General features: G+C 42.8%; 1 protein-coding gene across 1 annotated transcript in view; it reads left to right on the top strand.

Annotated features, from left to right (window-relative positions):
* The window catches only part of ITK (IL2 inducible T cell kinase), a 34,229-nt gene that overhangs the window by 9,513 nt on the left and 4,636 nt on the right, over positions 1-20,080 (top strand). Inside the window, exons 2-15 of the mRNA XM_074883827.1 lie at positions 4,976-5,080; positions 8,018-8,099; positions 9,514-9,642; positions 10,298-10,338; positions 11,141-11,292; positions 11,749-11,814; positions 11,986-12,040; positions 14,294-14,373; positions 15,024-15,160; positions 15,946-16,020; positions 16,719-16,890; positions 17,606-17,822; positions 18,538-18,602; positions 18,692-18,810. Of these exons, the coding sequence (XP_074739928.1) occupies positions 4,976-5,080; positions 8,018-8,099; positions 9,514-9,642; positions 10,298-10,338; positions 11,141-11,292; positions 11,749-11,814; positions 11,986-12,040; positions 14,294-14,373; positions 15,024-15,160; positions 15,946-16,020; positions 16,719-16,890; positions 17,606-17,822; positions 18,538-18,602; positions 18,692-18,810 (1,495 nt within the window). The remainder of the gene's footprint in view (positions 1-4,975; positions 5,081-8,017; positions 8,100-9,513; positions 9,643-10,297; positions 10,339-11,140; positions 11,293-11,748; positions 11,815-11,985; positions 12,041-14,293; positions 14,374-15,023; positions 15,161-15,945; positions 16,021-16,718; positions 16,891-17,605; positions 17,823-18,537; positions 18,603-18,691; positions 18,811-20,080) is intronic.

The raw sequence follows: 20,080 nt of genomic DNA, 5'->3' as shown, positions 1-20,080 counted from the left end.
GTGGAAGTGCAGTCAAAGGACAGCAACACAGATGGAAGCTGAGCACTATATTTCCAAATTTTAGACAGGGAATTGATTTTCATGAAAAAACCCTACTAAAAAGCACATTTGAAGTTCTACCTGCATTCAGGCACTGCCCCAGGGCAGATGCATTGCCTCTGCTTCCTGAAAATAGCTCCCATGCCCTCTCCTGAGCCCATTTTGACCTCTCCATCACACCATGGTGCGCATGTACCACAGTTCAGAAACCAGCGGGATAAAGCTACAGGTGACAGTAGTATTATATGGTTAAGTCATATTATTGTTATTGCTATTTTGTTGTTACTGTGTGCAGTTACCATGTCACTAGTAAGACTCTGGACAGGGGCCTAGAGAGCATTCACCGTGTGAGTATAAGCCCTCTGCAGAAGTACTTTTGTCCTCCTAAGGCCAGTGCCTGCAGTAGATGTTGAAGGCACTGCTCTCGCCAGCACAGCAGTCTCTCATGGCCACTCTAAAAATACTTCAGTGTGCATGCAAGCCTCTTTGCACACTTACATACAATTCATTCTAGTGGCATGCAGAAGTCAAAGCTTTTGCTTTTTTGCTTTTTTTTTCTCCTGCCCGATCCTGAGGAACTGTATATAGCATTGAAAAAAAAAATAACCTGGTTTGGTTTCACCACCTCAAGCCCACAGAGTAAGAAGCCGAAAATCAGCTTCTGCCTCTGTCCAGGCTGCACAGTGAGCCCAGCCAGAGCAGAGGGACAGGGAGCAGGTGACACAGGACAAGCAGGTCATGCCAAGGGCCAATGCAAAGCCACCTCATCTGCTTAATCACCAATTAAGAATGGTTCCTTCTAGTCAAGACAATAAGCAAAAACAGAGAATGAAGTTTGGCTCAGATTCTTTCAAAAAACCCCTGATGCTACAGAGAACGTAATACAATGTTTTTATTGATGGAAATGCTTTTGCGGTTGAGCTTACAGAGGACTGGAATTTCCTACCTTGCCCCACCACAGCTATAAATTAGCTTTCCCCTACCATCCTACCCAGGAAAAATGTCCAACTGCAACTGGGGAGCAGCAGGCAAACACAGGCTTGTGGGCTGACCTCATGGCAGGAGGAAGGACTCCATATCCAAGGGGGGCACAGCGGGGCTACAGAGGGGACCGTACTCCTTTCTGCTGTGAGGTGCCTGGCTGGGCTGGGAGGAGCAGCTGGCATTGCAAAGGAAGGGACAGGGCAGGCAGTGGGGATGAGGTGCAGGGAGATAGAGAGGTGAACACAAACACCCAGTGATGTCAGGCAAGGAAAGCCCAGCTGCAGCATGGAGAGCCCTTCGTAGTGACCACTGCCAAGGAGTTTGGGGCCACATGAATCTTAATTGCTTGGTTTTCTGCTTGCCAGCACAAAAGAAACAAGATACAAGTTCTTACACAACTTTTGAACCAAGCTGGCTTTATGAAACATGGCATGCTGCCTTTCTGCCTGTCAGAAAATGCTGCCTGCTCTCTCCTCCGGTGCTCCTTGAGACAGGGCTCTGCCCATCCCTGCCTTGCTTCTCCCTAGCATTTGTCCTCCCTCCCTTCCCTCTGCTTCCAGCACTGGTGGCTGCCTTTTTTGCCAGGGCCCTTTGGTAAATACAGTTGTGTTCAGCAAAACCTTTAAGCATCCACGAAGGAACCTTCAGCCTAAATGCTTGATGAAGCACATTTAATGAATGGGCTTCACAAATATCAACAGCAAAGTGTTAGCCAGAAAGTAGCAAATTTCTCAGACTGCACAGCCCCATATCTTACAAGATCTTAGACATTCGCAAAGCCTGAGAGTGCAGAGCCACGGTCAGGAAGCGTGCTCACAGCGCAGACCTGTGTGCTTGCTGCCCTCTCACCATGGTTCTGCATCCCCGCTCCTTCCCCTGCCCTAGACCATGAGCTGGTGAAAAGTGATTCATTTTGTTGGGTGGCCAAACTGCCATGGCATGGGGGAGTAATCGTGTTGGTAGTTAGTCTTAGCCCATGACAGATGCCAGGCAGCTCATTCCTTGAGGAAGCATGGTGAGATGCCCTCTTGTGATGCAGGGCAGGGCTGTGTCAATTGTCCCATAGTCAACTGTCCTAGTATCTAAGGCAAATAGAGATCATTGGGGTCATCTAGTTTATGCAGTAGACACAAACTAAAGGATTAATCAGTGAAAAAGCTGCTGGAGCTGTGTGGCAAGAGGAGGTGAAATACCAAAGATTAAGATGGTAACGCATTGGGCTTGTGATGCCCCTGGCTCTGTTCAGAGCTGTTAGCTCTCCTTCCCAGAATTGCCATATTGCAAATAACAGACCTGAAGAAATAAACCAGGACAGACTGATCTGCAGCACACTGTACTTCTCCTCATGGGACAGCAGCATGCTTTGGTTATCTTTACACACACATTACACAGTAAAACAACTGAAGTTTTTTCTGACTGACCAGCTAAAACATCTACTTAATTATACTCTGGGCAGACTGAAAACAACAAATGGAGATCTGTCAGCATGTTTTGTCTTGCCCTTTCAGGAACAAGTCTCTGAGGTTTTTTGGAGACCATTTTCAGAGGCTTTTCCTCTTCTCTCCCTTCCAAATGACCCAGTTGCTTTTGTTGGATTAAAGTGCAGTCAAGCATCACAAAAGCAGAGATATGTTTAGTTTCCAGCCCGGTTTCTGGGTAATGCCTGGTTTGTGAGTGGTAATTCCAGTTGTTTGTGCTGCTACAGGACTGTAATTGCTTTCTATCAACAAAGTCCCATCTGTTAAGGTCTGCTGGGCAATGCATTGGCTGGGAGACGCACCCTGATGTAGCACTGCAGCATGAGATTATGAGGAGCTTCCGTTGCTGAATTATGTGATTAAAAGGAGCACAGTAAGTGATGAGAGCTGCAGGACAACTGCACAAAGCTCCTTGAGAAGGCTGGACCCTGTCTTTCAGCAGAGTCTGGAAAGGTATCAACAAAAGCCAGTCTGCAGATAAGAGTAGAACATGTGACTGGCACAGCATCGCTTCCTAAAGCCCCAGAGGAGGAGTGCTTGTGGTTAAGCCCTGGGACTTCAAAGGAATAAGATGAAGGAACATTCAATCCTAGCAAAATTTAAGGCTTTTATAGGAAATAAATGGCTTTGTGTCTCCTCAAAAGGGTAGAAGTCCCAGGGGCAGAACAAATGATAGAGGAGGTTGTAGAGAAGAGACAGAGGAAGCCAACTCTGGAAGAAGAAATGAATAGATAAGAATGAAAGAAAATAGATGGTGGAAATGGGGTGAAGTAAGGCCTTCTAAGGCTTGGCAATACTCTTGATAGTTAATTGGTATTTACATTTAGGGGTGTTTTACAGCCTTGGGTTTATTGATATTAAAAAAAAATCTAACTCTACTCCATAGAGCTACATAGGCAGATGTTGTCTACAGGAGACAGTCCTGGCAGTAAATCCAGAGGCACTGGTTAAACTGCAGGCAAATACAAATACAAAACCTAAATACACCAGCAAAGTCCAGCAAGAGCAAGGTGAGACCACACTGTAATAATTTTCCTCAAGTCCAAGTATGCAAAGGCAAAATAGCTAGTTGTGCAAGAATGAGGTTTGAGGAGCCTTGGGGCTTCTCTGTTTGAGGCTGTTTCACAGTACCCTGTGTCAAACTTCACCCCACCTCCAGTGGCATCAGCTGCTTCCCTGTTTTAGGCTGAATTTAATCATGAAAGGTCCCAATGGAGCAGCGATGAGGGTCAGCACAGAGGTGGGGATGGCCACTGCCAGTGGGGCAGAGCTGCAGGATCATGGTGACATAGGGAGCAAGGGGCAAGAGAGAGATGGAGGGTGAGGGACACAAAGGGTTGGGTTGGGGGTCCGAGGGAGGGCGAGAAGGTTGCTGAAGTCTTGCTGTGTGTCTGAGTGATAACTCGTGGCAGGTACAATACAGTTGCTGAAGTTCATGGTCTCTCCTGTTGACAGTCGCCTGGGTTTGAAAAACAGAAGCTTTTGCAGTGTTTTTGGGGTACTTAAATCTCACCAATTTCCGTCACGTTGTCACAAAGCTGAGCTGGGAGACAGTTAGTGTTTAATCCCTACTGAAAACGAATCAAAACAGGAAACCAATTTGCCTCCGAAGAGCAAATGCATTTGTAGTGAATCCTTCAGAAGCGTGCACCAGATACCAGGCCTTAGCTCAGCCCCCGCCCGCCCGGTGCCGGTGTCCGCCTCGCCCCGCTCTTGCAGAAGCTGAGTGCCAAGGGGCTACAGGGCAAGGAGTCAGTAAGAAATAGGGTACGCCGAGGTAGTTGGGATACTTGGATGTCTGTTCTTTTCTTACCCTTTCCTAACTGCCCGTACTGTTATCTAGCTATCTGGTATATGATGAATAATAACACAGCAGAGGCTGCCAAAAAAATAGTTTTGTCGGCAAGTTTTTGAGGATATTGTTTATTTCAAAATTTCTTGTTATTTTTTCTTAGCTAAAAACCTACACAGAACAAAAACAGAGAAATGTTTTGTTTCTTGGAAAACAGATGCAGTAAAAATGTTACATCTTAGATAAAATGTTTTGAAATTCTTGGTACGCAACCATTTTTTTAAATAAAATATTTACTGTTTTATAGCTTTTTAGTATGAAACAGGAGTGTTGGTAAACCGCATGCTTCATGAAAATAGTTCTTTTTGGTTAAAAGAGAATTTAATTTCGCTGGAAGGAAAAAAAACCACCTAAATTTCAACCAAAGTTTTTGACTGGTTCTCTAAGAATCCATGTGCTGAGTTGAAATATATGTACATGCAGATATGTAGGTGTATGTGCAGTCCATATAGAGGTGCCATATATGAGAATGATTCTTTATACTTTTAAATGTCTTACATAATCAGTTAATTTTCTTCTGCTCTATTAACATTAAATTTCCTGTGGACATGACAGTCTCGTCTAATTATCCACTTAATCCACAATCATTAGCATTAACCAAGTGCTTTTCTTGGTCTTTTAGAAGAAAAGGACTTTGAAGGGCTCTGTGGAACTTTCCAGGATCAGATGTGTGGAAATTGTGAAAAGTGACATCATCATTCCCTGTCAGTATAAATACCCTTTCCAGGTGAGTCTGTCTGTTGACCATACTGATAGAGATAGCATTTCATTTTGTATTTCAATAAAATTCTCCCTCACAGTGCAATCATTAATAAACCCAACACCAGGGTGAATAACAACAAAGGAAGAAAAGCAGATCGAGGTTTGAAATGAACCGGGAAATCAGAGACCGAGTGTTATTACAGGATCCGTAAACTCTTATACTCTGTGGTTTTAAATTGGAAAGGATCATTAGATCTTCTAATCCTATCCCGTGTTTAAACAATATTCAGCTATTCCACTAACTCATGTTCAGAGAAAGCCCATCTTTCACATGGGAAATCCACCTAGGGTTTTGGCCTATTTACCTGTGTGGTGCTGAAACTAACCACATTCAGTGGCCTTTGCATCAGAAAGGGGTGAATGTGATGCATTAGGGATACGGCTCCAGACAGAAACAGAGAGGGTTTTTAGTGACGAGATGACTTAACAACCAAGAGGTGGACAGTGCTAGCTCTAGGATGAGGAACACATTGTCTAGTGTTAATTATTAATACATATGGGATACGTTTACATTGCCATGTAAACATATTTGCTCAGTTATTGCAACAAATTCCCAGTTTATGATGTTATTCCCTGTGCTGCCATTTATCAGGGTTCTATCATATCGAGGACAGTATTTTTCTTAATAATTATGGTGTATGGATTTCAGTGAATACAGGGCCATCTCTGTTCACAGGTGGCTCTAAAAGAGGGAATTATCTGGACTGAGATTTGCAGATAAAAGCTAATGAATGTGACCCATGTACACAACAAATGTTAAAGAAGATAGATAACTTTACAGAAAGAAAAAAGACAACCATAAAGCAATATTTTTTTTTTTCCTTTCTTGTTATCTCAAAATCAGCATCAGTTTAGAGGCTTGGCTTGGTACTGTCATTCTGAAAAATCATGAAGAAGCTTGTAGAGTTTTCTCTAAATCTCCATTTGAACAGTAAAAGTACATATCCACCATGCTCTAGTCTGAGCCCTGGAAAATGTTACCTTGCAGAGATATGAGAAGGGAGAGGAAATAATTTCCCAAACTAGGTTGGGTCAGGAAACTCTCCCTCCAGCTTGGGGTGGTACCCAGCCAGGATCATAAAAATTGTCCTGGAATATTACAAAATGTTGCTGTGTTGGTGCATAATGAACACTCAAGAAACCAGATGATCAAAGTGTTACAGCCCTGTTGATGGGCATTTGGGAGCAGCAGAAGATGCTGTCGTATGCTGCAAACGGCTTTTGATGAGCAGCCCGACAGAAGAACTCTTAACTGGGGCTGGGCAGGAGCTGCCTGGCTGGGGGAAAGCTTCATGGGGGAACCTCAGCTGCTCTTGACTTGAGTGAACATGGACTAGAGAAGGAACAAATGCTCAAAACTGTCTGTTTTTTGTCTGAATTTTCAAATCTGTATCTCCATATCTCCAATGCTTGTAGGAACAGCAAAATTAAGTGAAGGTAGTGGCCAGTACTGGTGGGCTGGTAACAGTGGAGCAGTCATGATGGACAGTGCTCCGCTGAGGTCGTGGTAATCGCTCCTGCTTGTAGCGCATCTGATTTTTGTCCCACAGTCAGTTTTGTGGTCTTTTGTAAAATGCTATTGTCTGTTTTTTTAAAAAAATATCTCAGCTGCACGCAGCTGTAAATCTTCTGTGGAACCAGCAGTGGCTTTCTGGTTTTGTGTGGCTGATCTGGCATATAAGCCCCTTGCAGAGAGGCATGAAATGAGTGACTTTGTGCAGTTGTGCATGCTCGTGTCTATGTCTTTTGGAGATCTGCTTACTGCATATTTCAAAATCCGCTTTAGATTGTCAAAACATCATACAGACAAAACAATAATATCAACGGTCACTTTAAATAAGTGGGAGTTATTCCTTCCCTGTTTCTAATTTTTGTAAAAGAGGTTATAATTTATCTCTCCATAGCCTGTAAAGCAACTGAGTCACACGGCTGTCTGTGTGTGCCTGCAAGGGCTTCAGCCAAGAGGTGGCAAATGTTTCCTGTTCTTTAAACAATAATCAAGATTGCCTCATCTACACCCCTGAAGAAACTTTAAAAAACAGCTGCTCTCTTGTAGAAACCTCTGTTTAAAGACAGTGGTCAAAGTTTTTCAAAGCATCAAAGAGACCAAGTCCCATTTGGAATTATATTGTTGAGATAAATATTGGAATAGAAATATAGATTATATGTTACATGAAATTTTAGGCCCAAATGTAGTCATCCAATTCAGTTTCTGAGTCATTTTGGTTCTTGTGATGATTTTACTCCCTGGTCTGAAACTTCACAAACATTCTGTATTTCTCTTCCTTCGTTTCTTCATCATTAAGACCAAGTTGATGAAAACAGCATCTTGACTGCTCATCGTTCATCTGCTCCAGCTTCTTATTTCCCCTCTATAATCCTACTGAAAGCTATTAAAAACTTTGAAGAATGATATAATCCAAATAATCTCCAGGCAGTTGCTTGATATTTACAGACACAAGAAAAGCTAAATTTCTCTCTTAGATCTTAAGTGAAGGTATCTTACAAGAAACTGCTAAGAGACAGATGCCATTTCCCCAGAGATGCTTTAGAAGGATAAACTGCAGTCAGCGAGTAACAGGCTGAATCCTCTGCAGATTGAAATTGCTATGTCTCCATTGATTTCACGGGCATTTCTTAACAGAATAAAATTGATCTAAAACATTGCTTGTCTAGAATTCTTTCTTGATCAGGATGTCCACTCCATTTTAAATAATGAAAACTCAATTAGGTTAAGAGATGCTTCTGAACAGGCCCTGTTACTCCACTTCTCCACGTCATCATTTTGCTTGTAACTTGTTGGTATGAGGGCTGCTGCCTGCTTCCTTCAGTGACTCCATCATGTCCAGCATATCTGGGATTGCTTCTAATGGCTGCCTCCTTTCTTTACTCCCCTCTCCAGATCATCCACGATAGTTACATACTCTACGTGTTTGCACCCAATCGTGAGAGCCGGCAGAGATGGGTCTTTACGCTGAAGGAAGGTAATAAAGCCCCTGTGCCCACCTAATCGTTGAAGTTACTTGTCCCAGACCAGTTTTCTCACAAGCTGTAATGCATAGAAAATGTGCAAGAGGAGTCACTGTCTTATATTTAAGCATGCAAAGTGGTAATGGGGAATGAGGTTATAAAATCAAATTGCTTGTAAATTTGGTGGGTGTGTTTTCAGCAGCAGTGGAAAATTTGGACATGGAATGCTTTATTTGCCTCTTTCTAGGATAAACTGTTAATACATTACTGTAATTTGAGGTTTTTTATTCAGGAAGAGATGAGGATTTTTCTATGGCTAATTTTTTAAAGAAATTCATCCTTTCTGTGTAGAAGATTTTTTTTTTCGGCTCTTATTAATAGACTTTTTGTTTAGAAGACAACCTTCTTAAAGAATCATGATTATTAAGAAACATTTTTGTGGGTAGCTTTCATTTCCTGTTCACCTCCTGAATTGTGCTGTGGTTCGCTGCAATGATTCTGAAGTGAAGAAACAATAACTAACCACTGCAGGCAGAAACAGGGCATAATACTTGACATAAGGAAGGTGTTACTTAGTTACATGAGAATTGCATCAGGCTTCCATCATAGCTTTTTTCTGATTTATAACACAAACTGCTGTATTGTTCACTCTGAAAACATTGTGCCTGATGGAGATATTACTAAATTCATGCCCTCACTCTTGCAGCCAGTTATTCCCCTTCTGGAGTGCGCCTGCTCCAAGTTTCTACTTTATCACCTCTTGTCATTCAACATTTTGAGACTGTCCCCTCCCTTCAACAATTTGAATAGTCTCTTGAAACAGGCCAGCAGAAATGTTTTGTTCTTTTTAGGAAAATTATTATTACAGATAGCCTAGCTTCAAAAAGAAGGACCTTGAATCACTCATGCAGACATTCAAGGCCGGTATTTACATGTGCAAAAAATGTTTAGTGCTGGTGAAGGCCAGCTTGTACAGTTTCTTCTGAACACCAAGCCAAAGCAGCAAGTGTCCATGTCCTACGTGTATACATACTGTAGAGCTGTAGTCTTTCACAGGAACCATCAGTATATGGCCTGCCAGATTTTCTTTCTCTTTATGAGACCTTCCTTCTGTGGTTTTGGTGTTTATCAGTTTAAAGAGAGAGTCCCTTTGGTAGGATTCTGTTCTCCCTCAGTAGAGAGGTATGGGCTCCATCGCCAGCACAAAGGCTATTCCTCCACATGAGTGGTGGCATTCACTGCTTTTGGGAGAAAAGAAAACATTAATGGAAAAGGCTGGTAATATTCACCAAAGTTTGGTTTGACAAGAATAAGAAGCTTCTTTAAGGTGCAGATTATTTCCATTCAGTTCTAGACGTCTTTCAGAGCTGATGTGAATGCAAATAAATTCATTTTCTCCCTCCTTTTTCTTCCCCTAACATTTTCCAGAAATCAGAAACAACAACAGCCTGGTTTCAAAGTGTCATCCAGATTTTTGGATAGATGGCAAGTGGAGATGCTGTGCTCAGACAGAGAAGATGGCACCTGGCTGCGTGGAGTATGACCCCACCAAAAACGGTATGGGATTTGTTAAGACCATCCTGACCTTGAAAATATTTATTGCTAGTAAAAGTAAAGAATCAAATCTGTCTCATACAGAACATCAAAAAAAATCATGTTACATTTCTATCAAGAGACTTGTTGCTGGCTCCTTGGGATATTCCTTATTCTGGCTTGTCTGTCACTGTACATGGCATTCTTTGTTTTGAATGAATATTTTCCTCTGTGTGATGTTTGGTGCTGTCTTTGGAATGAGATGGAGAACTAAGAACTTGCTCAGCTGTGGTCAGTCAATAAGCCATAATAAGAACTTTCTTGAGATATATGCATTTAACCCTATATGTCCTATTTTGGCCTAACTGTATTTCCTCTGTGGTTTCAATGGCCAAGTGTAATCTTTACTCTGTCTCCTGAAAAAGCGTATTTGATCATTCTTCACCCAAGACATTTTTACTTTGTATCTGGGTGATTCCTTAAGTACACCAGTTTCAGACCTATGCTGTGTGGCTGAGAGTCACTGTGTAGGTGCAGGCTGTTGGCATGTCTTACTCTAAAAGACCAAGGCTTGCTATTCACTGCTTGTGTGTCATCTTTATTAATTCATTCCCTTGATAGTTTCTCCCCCGGTTTTGTCCAGATCTGCTTCAAGTTAGTTTTCTTGATTTCATTTCAGCCTCAAAGAAGCCTCTTCCTCCCACTCCTGAAGATAACTGGGTGAGTGCAGTGAGGCACACTAAGCTGTCCTTAGTGTCCTGTGTATTTAACTAGCAGTGGTGAATATATCCTCATAAAAGTTCACCACAGTGAAGTGACCTAGAATATCACCTGTGATAACATCCCCTGGGCTTTTCTATTACCTTTTCCATGTTTTTTCATAAGCTATAAATCAGCAGCATCCCACTAGAGTTAGGTTCAGTCCTGTAAAGACAATTTGGTTTCACAAATAGCTTTCTAATGGTGAGTGAAGCTTCAGCTGTATTTTTTTTCAATCTATAGAAAGGGAAACTGGGGAAGTAGGAGGATATGAGAAAAGCTGCTGTGAAGAGGAACAAAGAAATTATTTTCCAAACCCACTTGTGGATGAAACAAAATGTCATTGGCTAATTTAATAAGAAGGAAGAATCAGGGTGGTTGTTAGAGCTGGACGCCTTACCAGAGGCAGCAGGGCATTGGGACAGTCCCTCTAGAGAGGCCATGGAGATTTTATCACTGGAGGCTTTTAAGAGGAGTTTGGGAAACATCTGTGAATGATAGAACAGACAGAGGTCGTTCTGCCCTAAGAAGGAGTAGATAACTGTTTTCTATGTAACTAAAATTTTGATATGAAATTCACTGTTTGAAAGTGCTGAAAATTCTCATGTTGCCACCATACCCCACTAGACACCCTGGGGTGCTTTCCTAGCTTTGAGGCTTTTGAACCCACAAGACAGTGCTGCCAGAGAAACATCACTTTAGAGAGCATGGCATGGGTTTTTCTGAATATGAATATGATGAGCCTTTTGCCTAATTTGTGCAGAAATTGTTGCTAGACCCAAAGGACGCCGTAGTCATGGCCATATATGACTATGAAGCCCAGAATCCGCAGGAGCTGACATTACAATATAATGAGGAATATTACGTGATTGACAGCTCTGAGGAACATTGGTGGCTGATTCAAGATAAGAATGGGTAAGTCTCTTTTCAACAGCCAATTTACAAATCCTTTGTAACTCCAGTTTGTTCTTCCATTAACATATAGTCTGGCCTCTAGTACAACTTTTGTGAAGCGTCCTCTGATATAGAGGACAAGAGTGATGGAAGATTATTTATGGTAACTTTCTTCCCTTTGATGTTGCTTGTATTCAGGCAGATGAAGAAAAAGGATCTGAAAGTTAATTTAAAAAAAGATGAATAGTCCTTAGCTCAGGCTGATATCCGTGGTCATGCATGTGGGGAAAAAAATTCTGAATCTCTCCAAGTTTAGAGGTTCAATCAGGTGCTTCCTTCTCCAGTAACCCTACTAAATGCGTAACAACCAGCATTTCTATCATGCAAAGAGTAGGCAAATCTTTCAGGGCTGGCTCCCACAGATGCAGAAAAAATCCTGTCTGTCTAGTGCACTCACGCTGTGTTGCATTTTAACAGGCATGAAGGCTACGTGCCAAGTAGCTACCTGGCGGAAAAATCACCTGAGAATCTGCAAATATATGAGTAAGTTGTGCCTATGTTTTTCTTGTGTCACTAAGTGCCCTGGGTTTGTTTTAGAAGCTACAAGCCTCAAATGTCCCTACCCCACACAATGTGTCATTGCTAGCACTGGGGACACTCAATTCAGAGGCTTTTCAGGAGAAATGCTGACTTGGCGTTTTTTGATGTTTTCAGATGGTACAATAAGAACATCAGCAGAAGCAAAGCAGAAACACTCCTCAAGGATGAGGTAAACCAGTGTTACGTGCGGGGTGGATGGGCAATAATAATTAATTAATGACAAATGAGGAGAAGCCTGAGAGGGCTGCTTTGTGTAAGAGAGAGCTGAGCCATGGGTTCCTGCTGTGTTGCTGTCCTTGGCGGCTCTTAGTGTGCGATGCAAGATAAAGGGCCACTAGCAACCCCCCCTTACCTCCACAGCAGCTGAGTGTGAGCAGAGCTGTGCCATCCTGCCTCAGTCAAACACATAATAACTGGGGCTGATGGAAAACACTATATCGACTGAAAACTGTGATTTTAGCTTATCCTTTCTGTCTCTGCAGGAGGCCTGCGGATGCCAGTATTGTAGTTCTCTGGAAATCTAACCAATCTTGTGCTGAAATATTTTGGGTGAAAGCCAAGAGTATGGGTTTGGGTGGTGGTTTTTTTTTTAGTTTTGTCTCTGTGTGTGTATGAATGTGAGCATGCATCTTTAATTTTTCAGTTGAGACAGACTTTTCCAGTGAAGACTGTAGTGAAAATAAAAAGAATACACTTCTTGTTCAAATTTTCCACACAAACACAACCTTAGTTTTTAAATCAGCTCTTACATAAACAGGAGACCCAAATAAAGTGTTGTTTCTTAGAATGGTAGTGTTTTATGGAAATAAAAGCATTTTTGTACAGTTTTAAAAATTCTTTTAGTTCCTATAAACTCCTACGGGATGTGTCCACGCACAGTTTAGTGATCTTATTTTTCCTTTTGGTCCCTCCGACGCAACTCTTCTGTGTCATCTACCACCATGTGGCTGCAGAGCCTTCTGGTTCAAAACCTTGCAGCCCCCACAGCTCCCTCAAAAATGTGGCCAAGCTTGTGAGCAGTCTTTGGCCAGGCTTGCTGTCAAGTGAGATGGAAGGGCAAGAACAGTGCTTAAGGTAACTCAGGCAGGATACTGTCTCCAATACTGGCCTACCTGTGCAAGCAACCCCACTCTGCCAGGGAGATGAGTCCTAAAGCCCTCACTGTGCATGATATAGATGCTTCTACAGCAGCATCTGGAGACCCTTTTCAGAACTTCCCTGTGCTAATTATTGTATGGTGCACATATGGTAGGTGTTGTGCAGACACACATTGAAGAGACGACCCTGGAAGGTTTATAGCTCAGTGGCCTGGTCCTACCTGGGCGGAGCTGCACACTGAAAGTCAGCAGTTCCTACGCAGGGAAGGCAGTAGCAGTCTCAGCCTCTGGTTTCGCCTGGAGCTGAATCAGTCTGCTGGGAAGGTGGGAAGGAGGCTAAGGCAGGGTGCACTTGGTGGATTAGGGTTTGCACCAAGTGTTGTGGGTGGATAGTGGACATATAAAATGGAGGAAATCTACCATGTAAAGCAAAGGAGGGAATGAAATAATCAGGCACTTGGGATGCCAGATGAAAAGCATCTTTATCTACAAACAGAAGAAAAATGCGGTTTTTATTATCAATATATAGGTCGGCACATTATATCCAGACTGTGATGTTAAATCTTCTCATCTGCCATCTGATCCATTAGTGCCTGGCCCTGAAGGATCATGGCCTATGATACATTTTATCATGCAGATGAATATAAAACAATTACAGTGAAAAATTAGAAAATAAAATTGTTCTGTGAGTGCCAGAGTGGAGGAAGCCTGCTTTTCTACGCATTTATGTTTAGCTACTGGATGACTGGGGTCAAGATTTTCCCATCTGTAGTTCGTTGGTAAATTATCTTTCATACAGTCCCATACGGAGTCTCTGGTGTTGAATAAATTGTAGTCTTGTTCTGTAGCTGCTCTCAATGGAGGGCATTCAAAGGGGTTTGCCTTTCCAACTGGTTGCCCATTTCATTGAACTTGTTGGAAATTGATATCACTAGTATTCTGTCAGGGTTGAAAGCAATCATTGGGTTCAGAATTTCTAGAGGAAAGGCTTGGAGGGACAGTGACACACAACTCATGTACCCACGCCCACACATACTCAGTACGAGCACATAAGTCTCATTTCCTCAGGAAACTGAGCTAAAAATACATAGCACCCAAGAGAGACCAGCTGGGTGTACCTGCACGCCTGGGGCAGCCATCAGAGCTGTGCATGGAACAGACCAAGCTCTGTCAGTTGGCTGATGGCTCTTTTTTTTCATATGTGTTTAGCACATCCTTGTGACTGACAACAGACAGGGCTTAAACGAGCAGAGCTTTGACCCCAGCTCACTTCTCTTTTTCCATTATGTCTCTAACCAGTTTTCTCTTCTTTGCTCCTGTTACAGGGTAGGGAAGGTGCCTTCATGGTGAGAGATTCGAGGCAGCCTGGCATGTACACAGTCTCTGTTTTCACCAAAGCATTAAGGTACAGCTGAGCTCAGCAGCTTTTTGCATCAATTACATCAATGAAATGGCTTCTATGAGAGTGTAATCTCTGTAGTTGTTTTGGCATTATAAAGAGAGAGCAGAAGGCTCATGAAAATCATAGAGGAAAACACTTCCAAAAAAGGCAGAAGAGTTAGCTGCCATTTGCAAAGTGTATTAAAGGCTTCAGTTCCCCCTGCGTCTAAATATATGCCTATAAATAGTCCCTTAGACATCACTGGGGTTGTAATTTTGATGAAATTGTCCCCCCAGCTGAAGCGTCACTAGGATCAACATGGACTACATGCTGGACTCATCAGAGGTGGGTAATACAAGACTAGTGAAAGGGTTTCAATGATGGGGCAGAAAGTTTTGTTTCAGAAAGAAGAGGCAGAGAAACCTAGTACTCAACCTGCTCATATCAGGAAACCTCAGCCTTTCTAGAGATGAGACCATCTATGAGTGAGAGGGAGAACATACAAGTATACAGCTTTTGTTACCAATTGCAGCTCACTCCTTGCTCCTCTCCCATTCTTTCTGCATAGGGAAGGCTCTACCCTTTGCTCGTTTGTTCCTCTTCCATTTATAGCCCAAATTCCTGTCTTTTTTCTGCAACCTAGTTTTCATCAAAGAAAACATACTCTTTTTCAGCATGGATAATAATCCTGTTATAAAGCATTATCACATCAATGAGACAACTGACTTTCCCAAGCGATATTACTTGGCAGAAAAGCATGTGTTTGACTGCATCCCTGAACTTATCAACTATCACCAGCACAATGCAGCAGGTGAGTGAAGGCTGATGCTGACCAGGGGAAGCTACTGGTTTACCATGCTGACAGATGACTGTTTTGAATGAAGGAAGGTTCCCAAGCCCTCTGTCCTTACAATGAAATGTTAAATGGCATCACCTTTTCTTCCACTTACCCTGGCACTTGGATGGCAGGAAAATTACTATCTCAGGCCAGCTTCCAGAAATACATCTTCATTCTGGCTGTCCTTCTAAGGCTCACTATGACCAACACAGATGTCGTGATGACATACTATAGAGAGCTCTTTCATTCCTGGGAGCCCATGGGGATGCGTCACCACTGCCAGACCAAGCTACCTGTTTGAATGACGCTGCAGAGCCTTCTTGCCCAGGAGGTGATATATCCCTGGGCCTTGATTTGACATAAAGTTAGGGACATGGCCAGGATCCATAGCCAGACATGGAAGTCACCAAAGACTCCCATCCCTACAGTCCAGGAATACCAAGGGAAACCCTGGGCTTCAAAAATACCCTACAAATAAAAGGTATCATTTATAATTTCATCCAAGTTAATAGAGACTGACAGCTCACATTTGCTGACTGAGTAAAAACAAGAAATAAGTTGAAACTGGTCAGAATTGGCTTCCTTCTAGCAGGCAGGAAATCACAATCTGAATAGAGGTTCAGCTGCCCTCAAGTGGAGCTAAGAACTCAGTACAATAAATCTGCTTCCAGTATCCAGCCTGCCTTCTGAGGTAGTGACAGCCACACATTCCATGACTGTGACAATAACTAGAACCCACGTTTTCCTCTGTTATTCAGGTCTTGTCACTCGTTTGCGGTATGCAGTCTCTTCTTGGAGAAAAAAGGCCCCAATCACTGCAGGGCTGAGCTACGGTATGGTACTCTCATGACCATATGGGAATCACACTGCTCACTGGTTAGCTGGATGATCCTGAATATCCCCATGGATATTGATGAATATTCATGTGACTATCACCAGAATAAACAGCTTTCTTCAGATCTTTACACTGCACTATTCTCTAGATTATTATCTTTGTCATTACCATTGATAACTGAATGAACTGATCGTGCAGTGCCTTGAGGGAGGTGATGAGAACCCCAGGGTCTCAGTGAAGTCAACATTAAATACTGAAATGAATGCTGAACCAGGGTGATGGGAGTAGGAGCATAGCATAACTTGATGAAATCTGAGTCCCTCCTGAAAGATGCCTCCATCTGTGTATTGTTGTCTACAGAATTTTGCTGGTATCATCTTTACTGTAACTCTTGGAGACATCAAAAAAACTCAAAACCATGTTGTGCTCGGTAGTACACATATCTATGGTAGAAACAATCCTCCCTGAAGAACTGGATAGACAAGACAAATGAGGAAAGAAAGGGGATGTTGTTCCTACTCTTGAACATGACCTGCAGCATGGACTAGTCAAACGAGCTATCAGAGGTCACATAGACAATTTAAGAGAGAGCCAGAAAGTCTCATTTTGAGTCATGTTTCAATGTTTAAGCCACAAAAACTTTTTGTTTGACATTTTACTGCTATATCATTACTCTTTCTCCCTTACAATCAACAGGAAAATTGGTCATTAACCCCTCTGAGCTCACCCGTGTACAGGAAATTGGCAGTGGTCAGTTTGGTGTGGTCTACCTTGGCTACTTGCTGGAGAAGACAAAAGTAGCCATAAAGACCATTCGTGAAGGAGCAATGTCTGAAGAGGATTTCATTGAGGAAGCTAAAGTCTTGATGTAAGTAGTAGATTGACCAAGAAAATCAGACCCTGTAGGATTCATAATACTGAACCAAAGTGTTGTGATAATGTTCAGGAATATGAATGGGGAATCTAAACCTGGGTTATCTACCATGTATCTAAATAGTATGTAGAGAGACCAGTGAGCTCTAGTGGTTACAAAGGAAGGCAATTCAAAGTGTAGGTGAATTACTGTGCTTCTATTAATATCCAGAATGGTCTTCCAGATCTCCGCTGTTCTGGAAGGCAGGCTTAATTGCTGGTGTGTTTTGGAGAGCAAAGTGGTTCTTGTCAAAAATAATTAGATGGAGAAATCTCTTAAAATTTGAGGGAAGTTTTACTGAAAAACCTGGCCTGAAAAATTTTTTACTTTGCACAACTGAAAATATTTCTTTGGTTTTATTGACTTTGAATTTTTTACATTTCCCTCCCTTCAAAATAGACAGAAGTGGATTTTATTTTAGTTTAATTGGATGGTTTTCCATGCAGAAGAGTCTTTTGGTGACCATTACCTTTAAAATGGGATGATACTTAGTGCTACTTGACATTAGACTTGGTCTACACATTTTCTTCTTTTTGCTTTCATAGTTTGCCTTTGCAGAGAGAGGTGAAGCAGGGTGACATAGGCAATCATGTATAACACACCTGCTGTAAGGACAGAAGGCACTGAGCCTGTTTCAGCCTCTTTTCCACCTTCCCTCCCTATCCCACAGGAAGCTGTCTCACCCCAAGCTAGTCCAGCTTTATGGCGTGTGCTTTGAGAACACTCCCATATGCCTGGTGTTTGAGTTCATGGAGAATGGCTGCTTGTCCGACTATCTCAGGAGCCAGCGGGGCAGTTTTTCAAAGGAAACCCTGCTGGGGATGTGCCAAGATGTGTGCGAAGGAATGGCTTATCTGGAACAAAACTCTGTCATCCACAGAGACCTGGTGTGTTGGTCCCACATAGACTTTTTCTGTGCTGCAGCTGGGCGTTTCCCTATGCTTTCTCCCTTCTTAATTTCAGCTTTCATACTCCTCCTGCCTATTTGTTGACAGGGGATCCAGTATCTCCCCTCAGTGCAGAAGCAGCATCAATACTTTAGGGAAAAAAACATCCCCTGGAGTGCTGATTAATCTATTTCCCTTGATTGTGTTTGGGAGAGAAGAAAAGAGGACATAACGTTTGTCTCTTTTTCTGAGTGGACTCTTTTGCTCCCCAAGAGCCCAGCTCCCACAGTTCCTGAATACTGACTTCATGTCTAAAATCAGTGAAGATGCCAAAAAAGACCTGTTCTAACATATGCATTGCTGATAAAATACTTTCAATTATGTGGTGTTCAGTCAAGCTGCATCAGTCAGTGCTACTGTTTTGTTAGGGGAGCAAGGACTGTGAGTAGCTGTGGATATTTTAGGGTCTTTCTCTGCCCTTTCTGGGCAACAAGGGCCTGCAAGTCAGACTAATGGTTGAACAGCTTTCTTGGCAACAGGAACATGCTGGCTGTACAATGTACAGAAAGCACAAGGACCTCGAGTTTTTGCCCTCTTTGTATGGTTTGGTGTTGCTTTGATTCTCCTTTTTTTAAGCACTATCTGCTCTGCAACTGAGTGGCTGTGATAGTCTTTCAGCTCTGACCTTCTGCCTCTGCATCTTCTTTTCTTGCAGGCCGCTAGGAACTGCCTGGTGGGGGAATCCCACGTGGTCAAAGTGTCTGACTTCGGGATGTCGAGGTAATGCTGCTGAGGCTGTGCACACTCCCTGTGGGGCTGTCATGGGTTGGGGGGACTACTCAGCACACTCCCTTCTTTTGCTTTTGCAGGATTGTCCTTGACGATCAGTATACCAGCTCCACAGGTACCAAGTTTCCAGTCAAGTGGTCTGCTCCAGAGGTTTTCTCCTACAGCAACTATAGCACCAAATCTGACGTTTGGTCATTTGGTAAGAACCTCTTGTCAGAATGGAAAAAAGTCAACAAACACCAGCTCACAAAACCTAGGGGCTCACTCCTAAAGTAAACTCTCCTAAACACTACACCCTCTGGGCTCCAAGGGTGTTTTGCCTGAATAATGGCTTAGGAAAGCAAGCCTAAATCATTTAAGTGAAAGAAGGGAAGAATAGTAAACTACCTACATACTTTGGAACACTGCAAATACTGCCAATTTAACATATTATACCTGTACAATGCTATATAATACCAAATAATGAACACCATTTCATGCTGATATAGTAGGATTGTCCAAGAAAAGGTTGGAGAGTCACTGACAAGATTATATAAGGAAAGGAAAGACATTTAGGTACTCCATCTCTGCACGTCAGTCCTGGGCACTGATGCTTCACTCAAACCCTCTGCCTTTCCAAGTTTGCTCTGCTGACGCCATTTGCTTTATGCCAATCTGAAAATATTATTTCACTGCTCACATTTGCTCACCTCATTTCCTGCTCCCCAGTGCATTGTTTTATGATTTGCATCTGTTCTCTGGACTCCCTTCTGGACCCTCATAGATAAGAAAACTGTTGTATATTTTTTTCCCCAAAGTCATCGGCGCTAGAGATAACAAAGGCTATCCCCTGGCCTGTCGATCTGGCACACTAATGTATCTGGCTCATCTCCAGCTAGCATGCAAATCACAGTACTGCAGAATGAATCGGTGCAGTGTGCTGTGCACAGCACACAGTCAATGGGGTGCCACTCAGCTCTGTGCCCAGCAGTAAATAATGCAGGATTATAACCTTTGCTAGTCTGTGCTTGTGAATTCTGTGCTTCTGCTTTACTGTCTTCTGCTGTGGTTGGAGTTGTGCATTCCTGTGGTGGGTTATGAGCAGCACAGTGGGAGCTGGATGCTCAGACCCACACAACTGCTTTCGCAAACCCAACCTGGAGATGCTTTCTATCCCCACCATTCCTATTTCCGTGTCCCCTGGCACATGGAGGAGGCTGTCAGCACTCACCGCATAGTAACAAGGGACAATATTTACCAGTGGAGCTCTCTCTGACACCTGCACATGGGGAGAGATGCTACTCTGGTAAGAATGTTCTGCTTCACAACTTGGAAACTGGCCTGTACACTGAGATCCAGATGCTTCCAGACAGAGGCCTCAGTTTGATTTACAGTCAAGCCAAGCCTGGTGAAGTTGGCTCACTCCAGTTTCAGGGCTGAATGAAATACCGGTGAGCTTTGTTTGCATTGGTCAGTCCTTCTTTGTGAAA

Source organism: Strix uralensis, chromosome 14 (genome assembly GCF_047716275.1).
Source record: "Strix uralensis isolate ZFMK-TIS-50842 chromosome 14, bStrUra1, whole genome shotgun sequence".
Classification (NCBI taxonomy): domain Eukaryota; kingdom Metazoa; phylum Chordata; class Aves; order Strigiformes; family Strigidae; genus Strix; species Strix uralensis.
Note: the sequence above shows the minus strand (reverse complement) of the source record. Positions and strands in the feature narration are given on the sequence as shown.